The following is a 27,522-nucleotide window of genomic DNA, read 5'->3' on the forward strand; positions in this document are numbered from 1 at the left end:
CATTGCAAGTCAGGGTCATCCTTGGGAGTCGGATTCACTGTGGAGGCTTAATTACATCAGTGAACTTGCACATCACCTTTTAGGTTAAACTCAAGGATAATTTTCCTTCAGGTTGTTCAATTAGCCCTCTAAGGTAGAAAGCAAAGATTTTGATTAAAAGAATTGAGGGAGAGAATAAAAATTCTTGTCTCTTTATGCACCTGCTTACAGTTCTAGATAATTCCACCAAACTACATGGAAAGTAGGGGACTCTGCATTCAATTTTCTATAGTAATAAAGAATGATCATTTTCTTGGCATGCTCCTAGTGCATAAACTCTGGGAACCAAGGCTGACTAATAGAAGGCAATACAGAGACTTAGATCCATCTGTTCTCTGGAGATCCACCTAGAACATACCAGACTATAAATGAAGACTATAACAGTAAGGGAATCAGAGTCCAAGAGTTCTAGAAGTAATCAAAACAAATGTCTCTTTACTAAAAGTAGACATTACTTTCAAGACTAATTAGTCTTACTTAATGTAAGACCACTAAAAGTAGTATTTTACTAATTGTAGAAGACTTGGTCTCAGAAGGAGGGAGATACTCAGTTACTAGCACCAGGATATTATATCAGAGCCAGATTATCATCAGGACTGATTTGCAATGGTGAGGTCTCTCTGAGCATTAGGATTCTGGATAGGGGATATCAATTTTAGCTGAAGCGAGAAAAAGGGAGTCAGCTAGACAGAGAACCAGGTAGCCTCTGACAAGTCTAGTCTAGAATGGGATTGATAGTTCTCTTGCCTTATTCCCAATTTGTGGAATCCTAAAGACATACAGCATCTTGTTAAGAACTCAAATCCAGTCTATATTAAATTGCTTATTATTCTTATATTAAAATGATTGGCCAGAGCAGCAAAGTGCCTGAGCATATTTTTGTGTGTAAGCAAATGAGATGGAAAGCAAAAGAGAATGTGTTTCCTTATCTTGCTAAGTTTATAATTATACTAATAGGAATAATAATGATTATGACCTAAAAACTCAAAAGACAAGTTAATGAGCACCATCTATCAGAACCTCTTTGTTCTGGTGAGGTTCTGTGTGACATCTTTTAAGGGGTAATGAGTTCATATGAATTCCAGTGAGAATGTAATTCTTTTTCCTGCTACCTGCCACACAATGGTAAGTTAGTATTTACCAGCCCTAGAAAATTCAAATGAACAGAGGAATAGGAATTTAGAAGATAAAAACAAATCTTCACTTCTAAAAACTTAAAAAGAGCCCTTAACTTGATGACTTGAAGGACACAATAGGTTTAAAAAGTTTTACAAATGTGTTAGGCTGCAAAATAAATGCAAAATTTCAATTGCTTCTTTTACCTAATCTACTTCTATAATAGTAGAAGTTTATGCCTGGTGGCTCTGCAATCTGTCAACCTGTATTCTCTGAAGTTCCCTTTTCTGTCTGTTTCTGATTGGGGTGGGCCACAAAAGAGATCCTTGTATGAAATTTTCATTAACTGAAGCAACAGTCATTTTGTACTCACATATGTAGTTTATCTACAGGCTTACCTCATTGGCACAAGGCAGCAGTCACACCTGAAATTGCTGCCTTTTCTGTTAAAAACTCCTTTCAGCAGTCTGACTCCTGAGTCAGATGTGTTTAACTATGTAAGGAAGGACTCTGGCTTCTGCAGGACATCTGTACCATCAAGGTCAGAGGCAACAAGAGCTAACTTTGGTTTTATATTGTCCTCGTCAACTATAGCTTTGCTTCTGCATTACAGCTTGTCATGAATCTCCTTCACTTTTCCTTCCTGACTCCCTGCCTTATGAACTTTAAGCTCCCACAGCAGATGTAAATATAACAGCTTTACAGAGACAGTTTAACCATCCTCCACAATTGTGTAGAATCAAATCTCTTTTAACAAATTCCTTTATAATATATCTCTATCTCCATTCTATGTCTCTGATTGGACCTTGATGGAGATCAGGACAGTGATAGTTACAAAATGAAAAGAGGTCTCTTGACATCCTCCCAACCCTGCCCCCAAAGACCACTGGCAGGAGCAGGTTGAGAAAACTATAGAAATGAAAACAGGGACTATCTTTTGTGGAAGAGGAAGGATGACTCAGAGGGCAGAACTGCAATCCATGAAGTTATTACAGGTGAATAAATAGAACTGTGTTCTAATCAAAGAATTTTCCACATTTTCCTCATTGTATTTCAGAACTGCTATGAACCAGTGATCTCTGTGTATTTCTTATTGTCTCCATGCGTTTTGAATAGGAATGTCTACAGTGTTTATCTTGTGATTGTCCCACCACTATATGTTACGTGGAGAGCAGGTAACTTGTCTTTTTTACTTGGTATGTCTTTAGAGTGAGAGAACTGTACTACAGGAGCTGTATTTAAGGAGTATTGTCCACATCTGGATTTGATTTAGATGATGGGATTTTGGACCTTGAGCTGATGCTTTGAGGTGAAGAGGCTTTGTGGGTGGCTTTGGGAGAGGATGGGTGTACTCTGCATGTGGCTGGGATGTGAATCATTGGAGACCAGATGCCTGACTATGCTAGCCAGCTTACAATATAGCCTCAGTGATTCTCATTTCCTGGTATTCACAGCTTTGTATAGTCCTTTCCCTCTATATACCAGGCTTGATCTGTGTGACCAAAAGAATATGGCAGCAGTAAAGTTATGCCACTTCTGAAATTAAGCCATATAAAGACATTGCTCTACCTGTTGGATCATGTGTTCTGGGGAAGCCAGTTGTCACATCAAGAGGACATGCAAGCAGCCCTGTGGAGAAGTCCATGTAATGAGGAACTGAGGCCTTTTGCCAACAGTCAAAGGGGAATGGAGAACTCTAGCCAACAGTCCTGTGGGTAAGCCTTCTTCAAGGCTGATCCTCTAGTTATGGTCGTCTTGAGATGAGATGCAACCTAATCTGTAGCTTAACTCATGAATGACTCTGAGCCAAAGCTATCCAGCTTTATTGCTCATGGATTCCTGACCAACAGAAATTGTGTGAGATACAAAGTGTTTGTTGTAAGCTAAGTTGTGTTATGCAGCAACAAATAACTAATACAATGCCTGAGTACAAATACAATTTTTCTTCCACTTGCCTATGAAAGCCAAACAAAAGGAAGACAAGAGAGGCAGAGAAAAGTAAATTTTTTTAGTTCAGTTTTTCTTCAATATTCATTTAGATTCTTTTAAACTAGGCTTGTGAGCAAATATTTATTCAGATAAGCTAAATTTGAAAAAAGTAAGGAAGATGGGATAGCTTTAGCTATATATATGTATCTTTGAACTGGAGAATCTACTTTTGAAAAGACAAATCATGAGATTTTCCCAAAGACTAGTCTCTTCTTTGCAGAATGGTAGGGAAGCTGCTACCTCTTTCAGGTTGAGATTTACAGTTTCATTTATTATCCTTTCGTAATATGACTAGTTTAAAGAATGTAAAGTATGATTTGATTTCCTTCCTAGTTTTGTTATGGAAACATTTGGAAACAAGAGAAATAACATTTCTTCTAGCCTCTCTTTATTTCTGTCTTAAAATCAATTTCAGTAATTTTAACAATAAACCATAAAAATGATGAGTATACAAAGCATTGCCCAAGTGAATCCATCATGAACCTGTGTCTGAGAATGTTTTCCTAAATAGGGGAAATGTGTTTCATACAAAAAGTCCATTTTCTGTTATTGCCTTTTTTATTTGTACTACTAGATGCTATATATTTTCAGGCAATTTTAATAGTTTCCTGTCTCTTACTAACAAGAATGACTTGACATAATCAGCAGTGTAGACACTGTCCATTTGATCCACTCTAGGAAGCTGTCTATTTGATACAAGACTAAATCACCTCAATTCCTTTGTGGAATGAGTAGAGTATAAATAAATAAATGAGACACAAGAATAAAAAAAAATCTGGTCAGTTCTATCAGAAGGAAACAAAGGATAGGAACATTTGGAGGCCTGGTTTAATGAAAAATGTGACAAGACAAAGAGTTATATGTAATAACTGTAAAGAGAGGAAGAATCATCACTAACATAAAATGTCCATGAAATAATTTCTTCTTTCTTTATGAAGGAAGATAATTTTATAGTTTAAGAATAATTCTCAATTCTTCGTAGTTGGAAGTCTGTTGTTGTAAAATGACTCTTTATTCACTTTTACTTCTACCAAAAAGAACTCTAATCTTCAGAACTCTTCCTATAACTCATCACATAGCCTCAGTGATACTCATTTTTTTCTGAGTAGGAATTTCAGATTCCATTTTAGGGAGTGGGTTTGTTTGGGGGGGTGTCTTTTTTATTGTTATTTTGCCTGTTTTACTTCAATTGTAAAGTTTTTTGTCTTAGTTTTTGTTTTGAGAGGACTCCAAAATATTCTAATTTTTCCTTTTACAATTAGTGTTTGGTGTATCTTAGGGAATGAGACAAAAATGTTATTGCTTTTGACTATATAATGTTTTACTGAGTTTTTTTTTGTACGAAATATTAATGGAGTCATTATTCTATGTCAGGTTTAGTGTTTCCGGTGGGGATGAAAAATAAGTTATGACAAATTTTTTGCCCTACAGGAGCTGGAAAGAAGTAAATTGATTTTCAAAGTCAATTCTTAGTTTGTCTAGCATCTGAACCACTTAGCGGGCTTGTTTAAAATGCCAACCTAAACAGATGAGTTAGAAATTCTGGGAGTGGTATTTGAGAAAATGCGTTGCAATAGGTTCTCTCTGTAATTCTAATGCAGACTAATGTTTAAGGACCACTGATTTAGTAAGGGCTCTGGAGGAAAAAAACAATTTACCCTGCCAATGGAGCCATAATGCAATCTCTAAAATACAGTAGTAGTGTCTAGGAAAGAGCTTTGCCATGGGAGTGCCTATCTGAAGGAAATTCCCCCCCCCCCCCACACACACACTTTAAAAGTACCAGAACGTGGCTCTTTGGATTTTAGAGAAAAATCTTTAAGATTTACAGATTAAACGATAAGGTTGGTGTGAACATATTTTATAATTCTATTTTTTTCTAACGCTTATGGATGGGCACTGGTATCTATGTCTAGATAGCTTTCTATTTTGTGTGTGTGTGTGACCCAAAAGGATACTGACTAGAACTCCCCACTCCTCGTTCGTAGTGGGGGAAGTCACCCCAAGAAACCGTAGTGTTAGAAGAGTAAGAGCCAATCAAAGCTCTGTGGAGCGGCTTCAGGCTGGGTTCTCAGAGATTGGCGGAAGATGGGGCTGTTACCTTCATTCAATCAAACAAAGGCCGTAATAGTTTGGAGCGGTCGAAAATTCCTCGTGCGTTACCAGGAAAGGTGTTAAACCTCGGCGGGGGTGACCGCTGGCCATAAGATCCCTTGAGTGGAAAATCTGGGAGCACTACCAATACGTTACTTCCCGGGATCCTGGAGACATGGCCCGCAGTTGTGGTGGCACCAGTAACAAAAATGGCGTCAAAGCGCTTCAGGCGCCGGATCAGGTTGTGCAGTCCTAGCCCGCTCCCTTCCCACCAGACGCTCCTCCTCTCGCTCCTTGACGAGGAGATGGGCGTGGCCTGCCCGGAGGCTCCTTTCGGGAGCCCGGAAAACCGAAGGACACACATGCGCAGTTGGGCCCCTCAGGCCCTACGCCGGCCGCCTCCCGGCTGGTCGGCCCGCCCCGATCTGCCGGGCGGGGCTGGGCCGAGAGTCCAGCAGCTGCTCGCCGGGGTTTCAGAGACTTCCTCGTTGTGAGCCCAGGCCCGGCAGTGTCCGGACTCGTACCCCCGCTGTCCTTACCGGGACCTCTAGCCTGGGTCTAGGTCGCAGCTGCAACCCCAGCCCGTCGGTTCCACTCTCAGCACAGGTCCTTTCCCGCACGCCCCGCGCTCCCTAGCATGCCCAACCCCAGCAGCACCTCCTCTCCCTACCCCCTCCCTGAGGAAATTAGGAACCTGTTGGCAGGTAAAGAGCGGGAAGGGGGCTGGTAACGCGGCTGGGCGGGGGCGAGGGGACGGCGAGCCGGTGGGGACAGAAGCATTCAGTCTCTACCCTCCCTGCACTCTCCACGTCTCCTGGCCAGTAGGAGCGGAACTGGGAGTGGGGAAGAGTGAGAAAGGGAGTGGGCGTGTGTCTTGAAATTTGGTACGAGGTTGGTGGGGAGGCCCTTCCTGGTGGGCCACACTAACGGGATAAGGATAGTTGTTTGTATTGCGTGCGAGAGAGAAAAGGAGGAAGGGAGAAGAGATAGGAGGGCGGTGATGCGGGGAGGAGAGAGAATGATGCATGTGAGAGAGCTAGGAAAGGATCAGAAGTCAAAGATGCAGTTCTTTGGTAGCTTGGCCAATGGAGGAGGAGAAGGGTACAAAGATGTCTAAGCTACAGGTATTAAGGGTCAGGGGTTATAGGATGGAAGGGTGTGTCATTTCTAAAACTCCCATTTTTCTTGGACATTTATTTCACTCATATTTAAGTTTTCAAAGAGGGCCTGATTCTTAAATGGCCACTAGTCTTAAGCCAGAGTAACTAAAACAAAAAAGGAAGGATATGTTTAGTCCAACTTCCTGTGTCATATGATGAAAATACTTCATCTTTGCACCCAGATCTTCCCCTTTTCAATTTTAAATTACCACATATAGGAACTTGTTTTCGGAGTTAAAGATGGGCTCCTCAAGGTTGTTATGAATCCACTACTAGTTCAGTAATGTACTAAGTATGAAGATGTGTATTTTCACTGTCAAGGTAGAAAGTATATCTTTTTAGGGTAGCACAGACCTCACCTATCCTGATGCTCTGGAATTCTTACCATTATTCACTCTGTCATGAGTACATCAGAATTCTGGAAACTGAATTTTGATAATTTGATTTTAGTTGTCTCTTAAGTATTTATCTTTCAATATTGGTCATGAATAATGATAAAAAGAGCCTCTTTTAAATGCCCGTGTTACAACTTGTTTATTTTAACTCTTAAAAAGCAGTATCTAAAATGTAACTTTAAAGAGTAAGTTACTGTTACAGCAAATCTCTTAATACAGTTACACTACTTTGATAGTGAGCAACATGAATATGATAGAGAAAATAAAAGCAATAGGGTATGAATGCATACTTATGTTTATGTGAACATGATTAAAGTGTGATGAATGCATTTGTAGTGGGATAGTTTTACTATTTTTACTCAAAGAAATGCTTGTTTTCATTAATGGGTATCAATAAGGGGAATAAAGAACTGTAAAGATGACTTAAGGCAACTTATATTCCATTTTAGAGTTTCACATTGAGTACTGACTTTGTTTCACTATAGTTAGTGTCTGTACATTGTTAATGGTCCAGTGCTAAAATCACTTTAGACTATTTAGTAACCAGATCAGTACTCCATTACTCCAGAAATAGGTGTCCATTTTCAGGATATTCTAGTTCTGAATTTTTGAATTTAAGAAATAGAGACCTCTGGGTATATGCTTTTAAAGCTTGACAGTTGCACAGTAGACAGTTTGCTCTTTGGATCCATCTCATATATTTGCAGATGGTATGAGACCCCTTTTCTCTTATGCCCACAGATTACATGTATGTCATGTGGCCCTTATTTCTGTAATTTAACTGAAAGGTCAGACTTAAATAATATTTAAATTATCTTCCAGTGCTAACTTCCTTTATACTTTAGAGATCTCTCTTTATGCTGATAATATATTTGCATAATGTCTGAAATTATTTAAAAAGTCATTGACATTTTCAGTATTTCATATTAAGGCAAATAACATATTAAAACACATGACGTATTTAATAAATATTAAAACATGAAACATTTGGAGATTACAAATTTGTCTTAGACTTTATTTTCAGAGGGTTTTCAAGAGGTATGGATATGAGGAAATATGTATATTTTAAATAAATGAAACAAGTGAGTCTGTTTTTCAGTTTTTAACTTATTCAAAGAAAGTTGTTAACATTTTGTTTGACTGTAATTAAAATCTTTTTTGAGGTAGGAAAGGTTTCAGGAATAAATGTTCTCAGCAGTTTTTTTTTCACATTTTTCATCCAAAAAATTGTTAGGATTGTGTATGATGATTTTCATAATTCAAGATTGTTAGATTTAAAGTCATTAAAACTACCAGCAAGTGTTGGTATTCGTTTGCATTTTAGAGATTGCTGAAGAACCTAGTATTTTCTTTGAAACTAAGAAGGAGATATTGGTAGTGGCAGTTGTAGCTCACAGTTGACTATTCTTAGAATGCATGGCCCATGCTAGAATTGCAAGGTTGAGAGGATAAGGAACTAAACTTGTCAGGTCTTTAAAATCCCTTGCTTTCAGAGAAAAGACTACAAAGTCAAAAGATAATGCCTATCAAAAATGTTGCTTGGACATGCTTAGACATTTCCCTTTGTGTTCCATATGCCTATTATACAAATCATTATATGTTATACATGTTAAATGTTTGACATTTCAACTACTTGATAGAAGTAGGTGCTCAAGTGTAGTCTTACCAATTTATATTATTTTCTTTATTTTTCTTTCTGGTTGTAGCAGTTTTAGGCTTCCCTTTAAATATTTGTTACCCCTCTCCTCTTCATTTCTTCCCCTTAAAAAATTATATAAAAATGTAAAAACCCATAGAGGTTATCATTCTAACTCACATTTAATGAAACTCTTGAAAAAGTGGCTATGTAGTTTTGAATAGTAGTTTGTATTTCTGTGGAGTCAGTTTATTAAATCTGAAAACCTATACTTTTTATAAAAGTGCTGAATTACTCTGTTTCATGAAAAGAAAAAGATTTACACAGTTTTTTGTTGCTGTTAAAAGCAAGTTTCTAACTGCTGTTTAGGCACTACAGGGCAATCTTTAATTTTTTCCACAACAGTGGAAAGAATAGGTTTAGCCTGGATAATTAGAATCAAAGGATAATCCCAAATCTTGTCCATTTAATATTCTCCCACATCCAAATATTTTGACTAGGACTAACGGCAAGAATAACCTTGATTTATGTTTTTTTCCCAGGCAGGCAAGAAAGTGAGAGGGAATAGAACCATTGGCCCTCCCACCCATTTCATTTGTTTAATCGTCCTTTGAATACTGGAGTGCTAGTGGTTTGCAATCAGATATTCTCATTCATTTGTTTTAAACATTTATTTGTTTTAAAAAGGAAAGCTGTTGAGAAGATTTTAGTTTCTTTTTATTAAATTAGAAAATGAACCAATGTTAAAAGAAGACAGTAGTGGTTGACAGTACTCTGAAAAATCCAAACCAAACCAAATTAAACAAAGTAGCTACATGGTTTCTGAAAAGCGACTTTGAGATTTTGTTCACAGCACAGTCTTGATTAGAAATATTACCTTTTCCCTTATTGAGGATTTCCAGACATATTTTTTTTCTTTACCTTAACACATTATAATCAATAATCCCTTTAGGGGCACTATGTAAAGAATGCAAGCCAGCTGAAGTAGAGGCAGAAGTCTTTCAACCCTGAAACTAGTGCAGTTTGATTTCCACCTTTCCAAAGTTCCTTTATAATTTGGTCAACATTTTGGTTTTATTTTTCCTGTGAGAATCATTTGTGGTTTTCTAGTGTCCCATAACTTCTTTCTGGGGCACTGGCTGAGTATGTAATGGGAAGAGTGCCACCTACTGAGTCACCAATAGTCACCTACTTCTTTGGTACCTGGATTTTCCTACACAGCAAGAGAAAACCTGCCCTGTTTTGTCAGTAATAACTAATGAGCATCAAGTTGATATGAGATCTCAAAATGAGGTCAGTCTATGACACTTCTAAGGTTTTCTTTTCCAGAACAGGAATATGTGTTTTTAAGCCATGAGACCAGAAATTTATAGTTTCTTATTTGGGTCAAATAACATAGATGTATTAAGATGTGATGTTAGGAAGATTATTTGCTTTATCTTAAGCATATAATATCCTTTTTCTTGGGAGGGGATCTTTTGCTGGCTTGTTTTTCACATGACTTTTCTTTAAAAGTATTTTAATCTCAGATTACTAAATAAGGCTCTTGATAGTAGGCACAGTTTTTATGGTTAATCTAAATTATCACTCTTTTAAAAATGAATCTAAATATACTAAAAAATGGGAAGTATATAAAAAATTTCCAAGTGGGTTTATCTCTATATTATTATCAGCATGAATGTTTTACTAGAAGGAAGGTAGAAAACAACAGAGTAGGAAAAGCCTCTGGTGATTTGAAACACAGCTCAGTTGTTTCTCATAAATTTAAGATTAAGTGTCATATATGGGTGATAAAAGTGGCATAGGCTAGTTTTTATATACTCATTATTCACTTAGTTTGTTTTCAATTAAAGCCAAATCTGTCTTTTTCATTCCACTGAGTTTACATTTCTTTTTCAATCACATGTTGAACACATTATAATAGATGTTGCCTAACAGTGAATATAGTGTAAATCTCTCTTAGGCTGTGTTACTCACTGTAGCTTTTTGAAAATGTGTGGTAAAAAGATTTTGACTACTTTAAGGTATTATTTATCAAGAGTCATCTTTTAGAGATAAAAAATGTTCACCCCATACTTGAACAGTCCAAGTTTCCAAAGCCAATTTTGACAAATTTGTCAGATGACTGGGTTGTAAGCCTTGGGTATGGCTTACTCTTTGAACTCAGAGAACTCCTTGTGTTTGTTCATGTCTCTTATTCCATGTTTGAAAAGCCCACAGTTCAGCCATAACCTGTATAAATGCTAGGAAATCAAGAGAAAGACATTGATCAGAGCAATCAATACCTTTTCAATTAGCCATTTTTCAACTTTGGGCATTGTGCTCCATTGAGCTATTTGTGCCCAGTTTTAATTGATTTTTGTTTTCACCAGTAGGTGTTTGGTCAGAACATACCCCCTTTAGCAGAGAAGAAAAGCTTGTCTTTTTGTTCCAATGCCAGCTTAATGTTTGGCTGGGATCCTTACCACATTAAGTTGGGTCATAGCACCTCAGTGAATACAAAGTGAAACCTGGCCCAGTTCATAGAAAAAGATGTGGAATTAAGTAGTAAAGCCATTTGGGGTGTGGTGTGATTCATTTTACACTTGTTTTATTGATCTGGGGCTGAGCAAATGGTAGTGGATTCAGGACAATTCCTATCCCCCCTCCTATACAATTCAGGCCATCACAGAGGCTGTGTGTGTGTGTGTGTGTGTGTGTGTGTGTGTGTGTGCGCGCGCGCGCGTGCATTCCTCCTCAGGGAGGTGTAGAGTAGTTGGGGGACAAGGCAGAGGACAGCAGGTGTTACTTCATGGCTTGCTGACGACTTCCAGCTTGGAAGTTGGATTCCAGGGTGTTGGTGGAGGATGGTGCTTGGCAAGTGGTCAAACCTTGGCTTTCATCTAGTAAGAACCTGTGCTATGTCCTGAGTTTTGGAAAGCTGATAATTTTTATATCATTTGCAGGAATGTAAAACTGTTCTAACCTTATGAGGTTTCACCTTTTTGTGCGTGATCAATATGGAAGTTGATAAAAGTTAGCCTGCATGTGTGTGTGTGTGTGTGTGTGTAACATACCTGTCCTAGCCACTCAGGACTCTAGGGGAAGCTGGCAGGTTTTCTAGGGGGTTCGTATGTATAGAAAAAGAAAAAGGAAAATTGGGATACCATTCAGTCATGTAGTATGTGCTGTTTGCTTCTTAGAGGTTTGCTGGATATTGAGAGGTTTACAACTTAAGCTGCTTGAGGATTGTTAAACCAAGAAATGATGTCATCTTTTAATTTTGTTTTCAGACCTTAACATTTATCGGCAGAGTAATTGTATATCGGATCTTTTCAGTGACTCTCTCCCCCAGATCTTAACAGTTGTACGAGAGATAGGTTTACTCCAGACAGTGTTAAGGTGTAACAGGAGCAAAAACACCACATTTGCAGTCTTTGGGAACATTTTTTCTTCCGTGTTGACTTGGAGCAGAGGCTGTAAGTGAGGGGGCTAATTCTGGGGTTATGTGCTGGTGGCACTGACCTGGGAGTCTCCATGGCTGCGGGCGGGGCGGCGCTAGAGTTAGTCTGGACGCAGCGTTGGGGGCACCCCGAAGTGCGCTTTCTCCACGCGGCCGGTGCATCCCAGCGCTCCTGTCCTGTGTAGGGGAGATGGCGCGTGAGTGGAGACGCCTCCCTGAGGAAGAGGAATTCTAACTCACCAGGCCTGGAGGCGAGTGAGGAGCCAGGCTAACCTTTTCTTGTAAGCGAATTAACGCTGTTCCCCGATATACAGGCAGTCTGGAGTCGGTGAAAACTACATATTAACCACGGGGCACGACCCCAACTGGAAGTTAGAAAGGGCTAATGCGCTCGCTAGTTTAGCGTTTGCAGGGCTACTTAGAGCACAACGAAAAGCTGCAGATAACTTTTCCATCCAGCCAGAGGAGCGCTTGATTCGCCCAGGACTCCTATGCTTGATTTTGAAATACTACCCTGGCTCTGAGCTACAAAGCCGCAGATCCAGTCCCATTTGTCTGGCGAGGGCGCTGCCCCGCACCCAGTGCGCCCTGCTCACAGCCCCGATGAAGGCAGCCGTGGGGTTGAACACGCCGAGTATCCAGTGTTGCAGACTACAGAGCTGTAGCATCTCCCAGTAGAGCCCGAATAACTTCAGCACTCCCTGTGTCTTTGCGCTGGAGGAACAGGGTCCATGCTGTACCCAGGGACCTAGCCGAAGGCCGCTGGCACGTCCCCAGGGTCTTCTGTGCCTGGGAGAGGCTGGCTTCGTTTCACTGGAAAATAAATGGGCACAGTGCGGATTTTAAGAAATACCCCAGATTTCAGGCACTTAATAAATTGAGTCCGTGGGCTCCAACCAAGGTTGTTATAGCAGAAAGCACTAACACTTTAAAGTTCTTACATTTGTTAAAAAAGAATCAGTAACTATTCTTTCCACTTCTCCTTTGAGAGAGAGTCTTTAAAAAATAAGTGTTTATTACATCTTTTGAGTTGCCTTAAATCCGTTTTCTGGAAAGTTTAGAAATCAGTACATTAAGACTACTCTAAAAATATAGATCTTTTCTCTTGCCCAATATGTCTCTCTTCCCCCTCAAAAAACAAACGTATTTTTGCTGCAGTCTCACATGCTTTCAATAAGTATTTCCTAATAAAATAGCATAGATCAGAATTAAAAAGAAATTGGGAGTATTAAGAAACAGCACTGTGAGTTTTATGTTTTCTGAGTTTTTATGGAACTGTTATGACCTTTTAAAGAAATAACTCCTAGGCTATAATCATTCTGTTATTGCTTGCGAAGATAGAAATAGATGCCGATTGTTTAAACTTGGATTGTGTAATGAAAATGTAAACTAGGCAATTAAATACTTGTGGATGAGGGAATTAAAGACAAAACACTGAGTGAAAGTAGCATTAAACAGACTATTCACCAGTCGTTGTACTAGGGATTCTCCTAAGTATTGAGTTGGATTGGAAGAAAGAATCAGCAGTAGAGATGCTACTCTTTCTCTATTCCACTTTCTAGTAGATTTATTATAACCATCCCCAAGAAGCCAATGAGAGTTTCCATTTCAGCTAATATCTGTGTATCCAAAGGTTGTGTGCTCTTCTGGGTACAAAGTTTAAAGAATTTAGGTGAGAGTGTTTTTTTTTTTTTTTACAATTTTCATCGCTTTAGAAGTTTGGGTCTAATTTGTACTGGTGCTGGGTGGTCTCTATATCCCCTTCTTCAAAATATGGACAGCTCAAGGAAAAAGAAACTGTGACATTTTACTTTCATTTCGTTTTAATACTTACTTTTAACATTAGTCATTAATGGACTTCAAATAAAAAAGCTATTGAAAAATCATTCTGAGATTAAATTTTAATTCTTTCACGTGTCAAATAGTTTAGTGAAAAATTACCTTTATACAAATTTATTATGAATGTATAGAATAAGAGGTTAATCAACTTTGCTCATTGGATAAAGATACTTTTGTAATCAAGTCTGTAAAATTGATTACAACATTCTATCTCAAGTACTAGGTTATAAATTGTTAATTACAAGTACAGTTGAAAGCCTTTATTATACCGTTTTGAATTAACTATAAGCAATATTATTGTATGTTTTGATATCTTTTTATTAGTATGAGTTAGGAGATAAAATAGTTAAATAAAATAAACTAAAACATCTCTTAATAGGAATTATGGTCTACAGTAATTCCTACCTTAACATTTTTTAATGGTGTCCATTGTATTAAATATCTCAAAGTGAGATTTGAAATTCTGAATATAAAAGTAATTTAAAATTGTACAATGTTTTATGAACAATATGAATGGTGCTGTTATAAAATCAAACCAGCAAGGATTTATGGGAATTTTATAGTAGAGAGAACTAGAAAGCAGAATAATTTCAAAGTTTACTAAATTTTAAAAAAAGAGGCTATGTGAGAATGTTATATGAGGCCATAGAAATCTCTTGGTTACTCTATTTTTAATTAGTAGATGAATCTATTTTTGCCATTTCTTCCTTTATTTAAAGAAACGTTTCCAGATGGTAATACCAAGCAGGAAACAAGAGCACACAAAACTACGTAACTCATTGTCTTTCTTAAGGGTGGCTGGCCAGAGTGGGTGGAGCAGGTAGGAAGGAGGAGTGTTTGATTTGAGAATCTGGGCTAGAAAAAGGGATTTTTTTCCCCCTTTAAACCATCTGACATTTCATATACCCGAAAATGGTTTACACTGGGAAAAAACAGGCCTTTGCAAGAGACATTAGCTTATATTGGTTTAATACTGTGAATGCTCTGTTCATACAGGAACTTACAAAATACTATAAAATGATAGTAACACATGCATCAAAGCTCTGTGCTTGCTCTTTATATGAGAGAATTTGTTTTATGGGGCACCATAGTTTATTAAAACTTGTGTGCTTCTTCCTGGTCTAATGATGCCAAACATCCAAATAGCATTTGCTGTACTAAGCATAAGTAGAGCATACAAATTTTATTAGCTAAGTGATGAACAGATTTGTCCAACTTAAATTGAAACATACCTAAAATGTTCTGCTCTGGACTGATAAATGTTAATATCTGTACAATCTGTTACAGTTATTTATGGGTAGAAACAATCATTGTCCCATTTGTCATCACAAAAAAAATGATTCTTCCCTATAATTTGTATCCTGTTTCTTATATTTCATGGTTTAGATGTTGAAACATTTGTAGCAGACATACTGAGAGGGGAAAATTTATCGAAGAAAGCAAAGGAAAAGAGAGAATCCCTTATTAAGAAGATAAAAGATGTAAAGTCTATGTAAGTCACTGATTTGCTTTTTATTATGAATTTTTACTTAAAAGCAACTTTGTAATTAACATTTTAATAAAGAATTATCGTCATATTAAATATTTTGTTTAATTGGTGTTAAATATTTTTAAATGATAAAATATATTTCCTCTATAATAGTTTTAGAAAACAAATATGCTTATCATAATACCCTTTTTTGTGAAGGTTCTTGATTGTATATATTTTTTTCTGAGCAGTGTAGCAAAATCCAACTGTTTACTTTGATAATTTGAGCATATATTTGGTTTAAATAATAAGACATAGCAGGGCAGAATTTTAATCTAAGTATGGAAAATATCTCCAGATACTGAAATGAATAAAGGTAACATAAATTGTAGGTATTAAACATGTATCCTGATTTTACTACCGTAATTTAGGTCTTTAAAAATACTTTTATTGTAAATCCATAAGCCTTTTGGAATTGTCATTTCAGGATAGGAAGTAGTTTTTCCTCTTACTGAATATTTATAAAATAGCTTTTAAAATATATTTGAATTATTGCCACTTATTAGAACTTGTTTGGATTTGTCAACCCTCATTTAAAAATATAATGCTTTTGCTTTATATTGCAGCTATCTTCAGGAATTTCAGGATAAAGGTAAATTTTCAAGTTGGTCAAACTTGAAATTTTTATTTTCTTGTGGAGATTTTCAATAGGATAATCTAACACATAATAAAATTTGATAGTTGGAATCAGAACTCAAATTCTACACTGTTATATTTAGACTTTCAGGGTGAGAGTGCTAGCTCCCCCTACTGAGAAAAAAATTAAAAAGCATATCCAGAAACTACTTTGCAGTCTTCTGATGCAGAAACCTTTTTGCAGTTCACATTCTTTAGGTTTTATTTTCCTTAGAGTACATTATGGCAGAAATTTGTTAAGAATTTTGCTGATACATGTGGAGTAATTCGCTGAAGCACATGTAAAATAACTCAACACCATTTAACACTGCAGAGATTATTTTCTAGTAGTGATGGGAACAGTAGGGCCAGTGGCTGGGTGCTTATAGGTAATTTCTAAAGAATAATTATCTCAAAAACAGTATCCATTTTTTGTTTGAGAACATGACTAAAATCTTTTTCAAACACTGGTTTTTATTATCCTTGTGGTTATTTTGATATGAATAAATGGATGCCATATAAATTTTTCAAGAAGGAAATTCAGCTTAGTTTTTTCTGAAAAACATGAGTGCTGGAAACCTGGTCATCTTCCTTTAGACTTGAGAGACAGCTGCTTAGTGTAGTGAAAACAAAAGCAGACAGGCTTAGGAAATTCCTACCCGTTTCATGTCTTCAGTGATGTAAGGGATACTGCGTATGGCCCTTACTTCCATGATGCTAATTCACAGGTCATGACCTAAAGCCTCTGGATGCTAGTATGAGGGTCATTTAACTTATATGGAGCTGGGATCTTGGTTTGGGGAAAAACGGTATGATATCTTCTAACTGGGGTTAGCAGATACCACACAGTAATTCATATCTCTTGGTGAACTGATAAGTGAGAGAGTAATGACATTTTCAATAAACCAAGTACTTAACCAGCAAACCTAAAATCAAACAGTTAAAATCATGCAGTTTCTTTTCCCATTAAGTAATCAAGATTGTTGTGATTGGAGGAAATGAGAAGGGATTTTTCTCCATATTAAGTTTTTTAACACTATTAAATAAAGAGCAGAACAGGAAACTCCTTCTCCTCCAAACACCCACTTCTTTGTACTCTATAATCAATCCTAAACTATGGGGCTAATCATCTTGCATTTTGCTTAGTTGAATATAGAAATAACAAATTTATGCATTTTTATTATGATGGCTTTTATACATTGCACTGTTTATTGAGGAATATTAGATATTAGATTCAGCCCCTTTTAAAAGACATGTTTTGTTTTAGTGATTATTGATTGAAGTCTCTTTGTGACATAATTATTTGTACATTAAAAAATTTTAAGCTAAGATGGCATGATGATATGAAATCATTGTATAATTGCATACGATTCAGTAATAGGGTAGGAACTTTCCCTTTGGTATTCTGATTTAGGATGTGTTTAGATGTGTGGATATTAAAATTTAAATTGCTGTGATACATTCTGTGATATCAATTTGATAGAAATTGAAAAATGAGCCCAGAATAAGAGTTCAAATAACACAAAATTCAGAGATTCCCCATAATCATTTTCCTCTGAACAAGTCCTTTGTAGTTCAATACTGCTGTAGAGTTAACTAAATACCCAAGAGTGCCTGCTCAAAAGTAGGCCTGTGGATAAATCAGATGTACACATTAGAGAAATGTGGGAAGCTAAATAATTTTATGCATTGTACCCTCAAAGTATATTAGCTTTGTTCTAAGAAGAGTATTCCTGTAGTTTGCTAGGAATTCCAAAGGCAAGTTAGTACAGACTTAATCCTTGCAGAGTAATTATTCAAGATAAAATCCTTTTTTAAAAATGGGAATTTGTTAATTATCAGATCTCTAGATTGAGTAAATTCATTCATTAAGTATGTTTTGATAGTGCTGCCTTTCTTTTTTTCTTTAATTTTCCCCATGGGGTTTTGGATTGTCTTCATTCAAGGAGACCTGGGCAGAATTCCTTTTGGGTATTTTCCTGTTTTTTCTCTCTCTCTCTCTTAGGTCAATATGGGGTCACAGCTAAGCGAACAGAGGCTGTTTTCCTCCTTTTTACCTTTATACTCCTATTTGTTTCACCTACTTTATTTTATATGGCAGTTAAGTACCATTTTAATATCATTGTTGGGGGGAAAGGACCAGGTAGAATGTTCTTAAAATGAATTAATTCAGATTTGTTCATTTCTAATAAGCGAGTTACTAGTTTCTCTAATGTACACAGATGTCTGTCATCCTTTCTTACTTCCCTCCCACATCTGTCTCCTCTTCTTACACTGTAGATTCAACCCTTCCATCCTGAGATTTAATATTACAGGATTTGCAGTTCAAAGTATTATGATTCTTAAAATTACTGAATTGATAAAATTGTTGAAATACTAAGCTGCATAGATCTTAGAAGATTTAAGTTTTGTTTTTCTGTTTTTGGTGAGATAGTTTGTATTGGTAAAAGTTTGTTTTATTATAGTGGCTCTTAGATACTACAGCTTGTCCATTAAGTTAATTTTTTACTTGCTATTTATATTCATTTCCATAGCAAGCTGTTGTCTTAAAACTTCTCTTATTATTTCTTTCATTTATTAAGATCCTCATTTTATCTCTTCATATACTGAAATCTAGATTCTCCATTAAGGAGGTCTGGCAAATTGTGACTTTAGAATGCATTATCTGTTGGTTTTCTAAAGTCCTTAATTTTACTTGTACATAGGAACGATTGAATCTAAGCAACTAGACCTATCTTGCTTAGTCTAGTCCCTGTTCATTTGAAATAATCAAGTCTATCAGGTATAGAGTTCTTTCTTATATTTTTCAAATATTGTATATGACAGAATAACTAACCTAGCCTCCTTGTCTTAGTTGCAATATAGCCTACTGATATAAAGTATACTCCTGAATATAGGCTTCATGAACTAGAATTATGTTCATTTTAGAATTATTTTAGAATAAAATTATGATTATTTTAGAATTTGTTCTTTGTCACATAACGAGATCATAGGTCTCTTAAATGTGACTTGAAATAATTACTTTTTAATGAGATGTATTACTGATTGGACTGTTACTTATTGAGTATAAGATAAATTTTTCTAATATATATTAAGTACTGTTTATGATAAAGTTTTACTTATAGTTGTATCTTGCCCTTAAACTAGTCTTCTTTTATTCCAGTAATGATTTAGGTATGATTATTTTCTTTGTAGAATGATTAAGATAATCTGAAGATACTTATGAGTGACACATAGTAGGTGTTCAGTACATGTTTTATTAATGTGTGCTATCAGTTCAGCTTCATTTATCAAGAGGATTTAAGTAAATCTTGATTTATAATTGTTTCCAAATATTTTCTGAGGAAATTGTAAGTTGGTAATGAAAGGGCATACATATTAACATGAGACAAATATTTCTAGAGAGTGTTTTTCAAATTGTAAAATACTAGTGTCTACAACTTTAAAAAATGTGTATCTATTGCTTTCAATTCCCTTTAGATGCCATGGCTGAAAAGCTCCTACTTTCTCTTTAAAAATATTTTCCTCTAATTAAAAAAAATTTGTGTACTTGAAACCAATATAAGATTGTATATCAATGATACTTCAATAACAAAAAAGAATAAAGAAAAAATTTAAAAACTTAAAAAAATTATTTAATAGATTTTGTCCCTAAGACTCCATGGATATTATTGACTATACATGAATTTACTTAGAAAGCAATTTCCTTTGACCTGGTTTGTATTATTGCTTATTAGTGGACTAAACTACTTTTTAAAATAAAAAAGACCGTTAGGTAAGAAGGGACCCAAATTAGTTTGCTCTGATGGGATCTTTAAAGACAGCACCAAAATAGTAAGTTTGGATGACATTTAATTTTTTTTCCTTTACCTGTTGTAACATATTGTATGTTCTGTTGAAAGTTAGCTCCCCATTGACATCTGAGCAAATAACTTGCAGCTCCTCCTCTGTCCCCCATCTCTGGCCTTGTACAAATGTGTTAAGCATGTCTGAGATTATGGGACCTCATAGTAGTAAGAGCCTGTTTCAGAGGTAGTGCTTAAGAAATGGTATCCTTATTTTAAAGCTCTGCCTCATTTGCATGCTATAAATAAGCCTTCCTTTTGTAGAAGAGTATGAAGAGAATATTATTTGTGGTGACCTAAATCTTTCAAAGTTTTGAGAATTAACTTACAGGTTCCCTTAGGAAATGACAAGTTAAATGCTTAATTCTGTTAGTTTAGCTGTATATTATTAACAGAGAAATTGGTTTGGACAAGTGAACTGAGTAGAGAATTAGAAATTAATTTGTTTCACTCAGGTAATTCCCTCCGCCCCCTCCAAGTTTCTCTTTCATGCTTTGTAAGAGGGAATGGTTATCATCTAAGTTTTAGGTATATTATTCAGTTTAATGCTTACCTGATTGTGTTTAAAGTAGGACTGTATTTGACAAAACAAGCAGTAAATTGGTTAAATCACTTTCAATGGTGGAAGAGATCATGAGTATTCAGTTGCTGTTGGGCTCCATCTCCAGGCATTTACGACAATGTTAATTGGTGATTATAAAAGGAAGGGATAATAGTGATTTGAACCCAACTGCCATAAATTTAAAAATGTTTTTCAGAGAAATATGCTGCTGTGGTAGGATTAAGCTTTGATTTTGCTGTGATATTTAAGTTGCCACTGAAATGATAGGAAAGGAAATCTTGGCTCATTGTCTGTTAGACTATTAACTTTGTATCATTAATTAAACTTTTGAAAGTTGTGGAATAAATCAAATGGTTTTCTAGGGAAACAAGAAACAGTATTAATGAGCAACAACCCCTTAATTATCCTTGTGAGTACATAACAGGGACACATTTATGTCTTTTCTTTGCACAATAACTTTTACAAAGAAGTATTTTTAAACTGATCATTAATTTTATGACTACAGAAATGAGATGCAAAATTTATGCTGTTGTCATTGGCACAGGCTCAAGGCACCACTGACATTATGTGTGATTGTAATAGAATGGCTGCCAGCTAATGATTCTGTAGACATTTCATTTGAGCATGCTTTTATTTTAGATGTCTGATTAGGCTGTAATGCTTTCAATTATGTCTGTAAATTGTATTGGATACGTTTACCTGATGCCCATTGTGGCTTTGGAGTTCAGTTTTCTATTACATAAGCACAAGTTGAACATTTACCTTTTAATTTATAGAAGTCTTTGCAGGTATAACTGCAAAATAGCCTCTGGGGGGAAAAATCCTTTGTACTACTCAACAGCGACCCCTGTGGTCATTTAATGCTCCTTATAGCACAGCAGCTTTATTGAATTGGGAAAAAAAATAGGGAAGGGGAAAAGGGTTGGATCATCACTGCAACAGCAGTAAATAGAAGAAGACCATTTTGAAAAATAATGTGTCCTTTAAACTTAATGCAGGTTAAAAAGGGAATAACCCTGTACAGATACCACAGAGATTCTTATTTTTCACTTTCTGAGTTAATTTGAAGAAAGCTTAGAAAGGAGGGGAGGGAAGAAATCAAGTCACTTAGCAGTATTGAATTTATTTTATCTTAGATAAATATAAATATTGCACTAGTTAAAAAAGCATTTGAAATAAGCTGCTGTTCCTAGAATGGGAAATTGACAATTTTACTTTAATATATAATCCAAAATGGTTTAAAAAAACCCCACAGGATCTAACTCATCAGTGACCAATCTGTGTAGAATATTAATTCATATTTTATATAGTACTGAGTTTATAGCTTTACTACTGATTTCTTTGCTGTGTGCTTATAAATATATATATGTATAAATAATAATTGGTGTGTGCATGTATGTATGTATGTGTATATATATACATACAAATATAGAATGAATATTATCAAAGGATAGCAAACTAATAGTTACTTTCAAAACTTACTAAGTTTTAATTTTTTCTGTTTATTCCCACAGAGTTTAATAGACTTAGGCCTGAATATCTGATGAATTTTTTTCAAATTCTTTCCATATATTCATTGGTTTTATTGTTGTATTTTCATATTCAGAAGAGTGTAAAATAGAAAGTGCTACATTATGGTAACATATTTGAAGTATCCTAATACTTTTTTTCACAGAGGATTTTTATTTATTTATAGTTCGTGTTGTGAAATATCCTTAGAAAATTCATACCACAAAAATTCTTACTTTAGTAAGAATTTAAGGATACTCTAAGTAACTAAAGCAATTGAGAATTTTGTAATTTTTACTACTATATATTCCATGAGCTGTCATTCCATGTTCAAACATATTTTTTCTAGTGCTTTAGATGGTTCTCTCTTACATATTTGAAAGCAGAGCACTCTTCTTTCCTAAAAGGAAACATTGTAAAGAATCACAGAGTGCTCTGAAAAGTACTTTGAATATCTCAAAAGAAAAAAATGAGATCTGAAGACTGAGTGGTATTTCTATGCGTTCCTTGGGATTTTAATTGGGGAATAAACATCAGCATGTATGGTGCACCTACTGGTAGGATCACCAAGAACGATGATAGTCACCTCTGTATTTTGCTCTGGTTGTCTTGATAGGAGATATCCCTACTTTTGCTTTCAGAATAAGGATGATGAATGCTTGTAAAGTATCAAAAATATAAGGGAATAGAGATGAATATTGATGTTTTTAAATTCGTTTCACAGTGATGTCTTGAAAGAGACTATTTCCTTTTGGAGAGACTAAGTATCTTTAATCTGGATCTGCCCCCCAACTATGATCTAAAAGTAACCTTATATAGATATTCTAGGGTTCTTCTGGAGAATTTAACCATGCGTTTTGTGTAATCCCTAAGATGGCTGGTTTTCTCTTGAATTGTTAACAGATAATTGGTATAGTATTAAGCATACATTTTTCTTCATTGTTGAATATATGTGAAAAGTGAGTGCTTATATATAACTGGGCTAGCAAATATATGATTCACTCTTTAGGAAACAAATTTCTACATGAGTATGTGGGAAAAACCCAAACTACAAGATTTTATTGTGTAGAGTAAATGACTTCAAAACCAACCAACCAATCTAGTATTTGGAAATCATGTAGAAAATTGGCTACATTAAAAAGATGGTAATATTACTGAATGAAAACTGAAAGTGTAAATTACCTTGTTTGAATTTAAAAGGTATATATGAGTTTTAAAACAGTTTCTCCTGTAAAGGATTCCTGCTCTAAAAAATCAGTTGAGTATTTTTAATCTGTTCCAGTGTAATCCTGTGATTATTAATGGAAATATAAAATGTTCATATGTTTTTTGAATTGTCAAAATTGTCAATTTCTCATTATAATTTTCCAAATTATTGAGTAGGTAAATGGAATTAACTTGAACTGTTTTCTCTGTTGGGCTTTCCATGTATTTTTTCTTGTTATTATTTTGGTGGTGTTTTTCTGTTTTTGGATACACGCTCTGTTTTTCCGTTTTTACTTTTTGTATTCACCTTTGTAGAGCACATCATAGTTTTGTAACTTGTAAACTTTTGTTCCAGAAAGAAGCACTTGAATACTGACCTTCAAAAACTCTTACTTTATCTAAATTACAGTGGATATACACTAAAATAGGACCTGTTTTATTATTTAGTTCAAAAAATTTTCATGTTTTTCCATGACAGTGGCTGAATTTAACAGTAAAATTTACCTCTTTTGACAAAGAGGCATTTTTAAAGATGGCTAAATTATATCTTTTCTCTGATTCTTTTATAGGTGATACAGAAGAGGGGGACGAATATGATGACCCTTTTGCTGGGCCTCCAGACACTATTTCATTAGCCTCAGAAAGATATGATAAAGATGATGAGGCCCTCTCTGATGGTATGTGACATTTTCCCATTAGAATATACCATTTGACAGTGGAACACGAAACTATGCAGTGTGTAGAGATGGTGGTCTTGTCAGAAAGCAGATACATGTGGAGGCTTCAGTTAACTTACCTTTATCAGAACCTTTTAAGGAACAGAAGAGCTCTCCCTAGTGGTTTTCCTAAGTATGTAGTTCCTTCTTTTCCGAGGAAATTTTCTTTACTAGAATTTTTAGGAGAGTGCTGGGATCATCCTATGAATACTATTAGTAAGTTTGTTAGTTAATTTAATATTATCAGATTCTTGCTTAATTTTATTGTACTGCTTAATGACTTGTATTATTTATTTTATAAATAATGAAAAAGACATATTCCTGAAAATTTTATATAAAATGAGTTTATAAAATATTAATCATTCTTATATTGCCTTCTCACATTGAGACAAGTTTTCATCAAACGCTTTTTTAATACACATTTTCATTTTTCTGATTGTCACCTAAAAGTGCCCCACATTATGAAGTAATATTATAGTGTTTTGTATTAATTGAATTAGTAATGAAGTTAATTGTTTATTTCTTAGTAATTTTTAAAAACTTGCCAAAGTTCTTAAACTTGTTTTTAGTGTAGCATGTGCTTTCTCTGTTATAGCCAGTTGAGCACATCTACATTACAGAGACCTTATAAAGGTGCTGTATAGTTATAAATTAAGAACGTGTATCAATAAATTAGCCATGGATATTAATTTGTGGTACTCAGAGTTTCACATAGACACAGAAATAAATAATGCCTTCTGCCACTATATGGTGATCAAACTGTGTAGTTCCATCTCTAAATACAATTGCTGAATGAAAATATGCTTCCTGCAACAGAGCATTCCACATTTTATGTTATCCAGATTATTCCCTTTGGAAACATAAATTGCTTTTATGAGGTATGAAATTATGTCTATTGCAGAACAGGGATAATTCAAGTACATGTATAAGTGATAAACATTCTAACCACTGATTCAGAACAACACAATTTTTTTTTATATTCTGAACTTTGTACAATGTGTAGCAATAATAATAATATCCATTTTATGTTGAATTTTGGCAAATAGTTAATTTCTAAAGGAATGGATTTCTTTCTCCCATATTCCCTATATATTTTTTAAACAGATGCACATTTCTCTTCAGTCACACATATTATCTGAGACAGCATTACCCTTTCTAACCTGACCTTCAAAAGCATTTCTACTAGAAAATGTTTTATAATTGATGAAATAATATTTTCAGGCAAAACAATGAATTATTATTTTAGTTGAACTATTTTTCAGACACATTACAGTCATTTGTTTTATTTCTCTGTAAAATGTTGGTAGAGAGAAATGAGTGTGTGTATGTGTGTATATATATATATATATATATATATATATATATATATACAAAGACAGAAAATACTCAAGAAAATATATATATACACATATAGAAATACATACAGAATATATTCATAGAATATATAGAGTTTCTGAAAATGGTAGAAATATGTGATATACAATGGAGCATTATGTGTACTCTTAAAAGAATTGCAATCTAAGAAATCTACCAATTAAATATTTGAGAACCAGTAGTTTGTTAGAGAAAGTGAACTGTTATTAAATTATTGTGCATTTACATGATTATTGTTTTCTTTCTTTTGAGTAAATATTATGTTTGCTTTTATAACCAAATATAAAGGAAATGCATTAATAGCATGAAAAATTTTATTGTTAAAAGGTTATTTTATCAATGTTTGAGTATTTAATAAATTACTTTTATGCATAACATTGAATTTTTTGTTAAATATTGGCACATTTCTATTAGGTTTATGTGAGCAATTCTTAAGCAGATTGAAAATTCAACTTTTAGTATTATTCTTTTTTTTGTATATAAATAATGTCATTTTTGATAGTTTTATATTTTCTTCTAAGAATATTATAAATTCATTTTAAAACTTGAACTTTTAATTTCCATTCTAAAATATCACCTAGTCATATCAGTTTCTCTCCCTGAAACTTAGAACTTGTATATGTTCTCTTTCCCTTGCTGAATACATTTTCCTTTATTATGGAACCTCAGTCTAATAATATATTAATTATAAAGTGATAATGCATTTAACAATAAGTAAACTAAATTAGCACAGGTCACCAAAAGGCCTTTTGTGAAATCAGATTGTTGTTTTGTCCTTTTCACTTTTACCTTACGGTAGGCACTAAGTATCTGAACTTGAATTATAAACGATAAACATGATACGTATTTTTCCTGATGCTAATGTAATTTTCAAGGTACTGAAAAGGTCAAACTTGCATATCTTTGTGTGCATTCTAAGTCTGTCTTTTCCTTTAGTATTTCTTTTTCTCTGTTCTTCTGGTTCAAAAGTTCACTCAGTTCCCAAATGGCTACCTAATTTTCCAGTTATTCCCTCAAGCCATATGTGTTTTGGTTTCTTTATGGTTTATTACGTACTGTAGGAAAGTAGCATAAGTTATATCTTCTAATGAAATGCAAACACACTTCAGTGATGCTTTGACTTGATTGCTGGTAGCAATTAAATCACAGCCAAGGAGAATAATGCATAATCTCACAAGGTCCAGACACCCTATAGAAATAGAAAGGGCATGAAAACAGAAACAAAAACAAAGTCTCCAAGCCCTGCCAGACACACTGTTTCCAGCTGCCTTTTTTTTTTTTATTGGCCAACTGCCTGATTGATAGCAAAATCATAACTTGCTGCACGCTAGCAGGCAGAGTTCACTTGTAGGTTATTGTGAGCTGATAAAGGGTTAGATGGAGTTTTGATTTTTGCATTGGACCTTGGTACACGAGATTAATGGAATTTCAATGAGAGACTAGAGTACCCACAGCTTTGTCAGAGAAACAGATGGAGATTCTATAGTCATGTCTACTCATTAATACTACTTGCCTGAAAGGTGTGTGGCTTCTTTAAACGAAAGAATTGATATAATTGATTTTTGAGTGGTGCATTGAAGAAAAGTATCTTATTGATGACTAGAACTGTAACATAGATAGTGATAGATTTTTGTATAGATTGTAGCATAAAAATGTTGCACTTTGTAATTTTTTCTTCTCTCTCTTTGGAAACACTTTTTATTTTTGTTTTTTGAGGGAAATACATTTTAAGACCAACAGCAGAAAAGGAGAAAATAACACACTAAGTTACCTTTTAATTGAAAGTCTGTATTTTATTTATATATGATTGTATTTTATTTATATATCACTGTATTATATTTTATTTATATATGATTGTATGGATAGTTTCATTTTGATAGGGTTATGTTAATTTAAAAATCATACTTATTGGAAATTTCATTTTATTAGCTTTGTATTTTATTTTTTCTGGAAAATTTAAAACAAATCATAATGTTTTCTAGACTATAAGAGATATGTGTTAGAAATTTTGTGCTATTATGTGGCTGGATATTTTGAAGTACTAATATAAATGATGCATGTCAGTAGTCAGATAAAATCACCGATAAGGAAACTTAAAACCTGAAAGAATATCCCTTATTGTACATGTTACAAAGTTTGTTTTGGCACTAAGTGGTAGGTTCAGGGTAGTTTTTAGACACTAAATAATGACTTGGGTTTCCATCTTTCTATTCTGAAATAATTTTTCATTCATTTTCATTATTTGTGAAAGAAAACTTCTAACCATATAGTACTGTGGAAAGTCCCTGAGGTAAGGTGAAAGGATTCAGTGAGCCAGAAGATATATATCGGCTCTGCCCATTGATGATAGGTAGAAGGATCCCAGTAGACATTTGTTACAAATCTGATTCAGTCCTAGACCATAATCACTTTGTGGATAAGAATCTGGAACCTCTAGGGTGTAAATATAGGAAGGCT

The 27,522-nt window shown here is 34.7% G+C and overlaps 1 protein-coding gene across 3 annotated transcripts in view; it reads left to right on the forward strand.

Annotated features, from left to right (window-relative positions):
• Window positions 1-5,649: 5,649 nt before the first annotated feature.
• SKAP2 (src kinase associated phosphoprotein 2) overlaps window positions 5,650-27,522 on the forward strand; it is a 193,532-nt gene continuing 171,659 nt past the window's right edge. For 2 of the 3 annotated variants that reach the window (XM_037027407.2, XM_017670686.3), the window contains exons 1-4: window positions 5,650-5,942; window positions 15,097-15,202; window positions 15,805-15,830; window positions 23,545-23,652. In XM_037027407.2, the coding sequence (XP_036883302.1) occupies window positions 5,876-5,942; window positions 15,097-15,202; window positions 15,805-15,830; window positions 23,545-23,652 (307 nt within the window). In that variant the 5' untranslated portion in view covers window positions 5,650-5,875. The remainder of the gene's footprint in view (window positions 5,943-15,096; window positions 15,203-15,804; window positions 15,831-23,544; window positions 23,653-27,522) is intronic. The other variant, XM_073238680.1, reaches the window with a different exon arrangement.

The sequence above is a fragment of the Manis javanica genome, chromosome 6 (assembly GCF_040802235.1).
Source record: "Manis javanica isolate MJ-LG chromosome 6, MJ_LKY, whole genome shotgun sequence".
Lineage (NCBI taxonomy): Eukaryota > Metazoa > Chordata > Mammalia > Pholidota > Manidae > Manis > Manis javanica.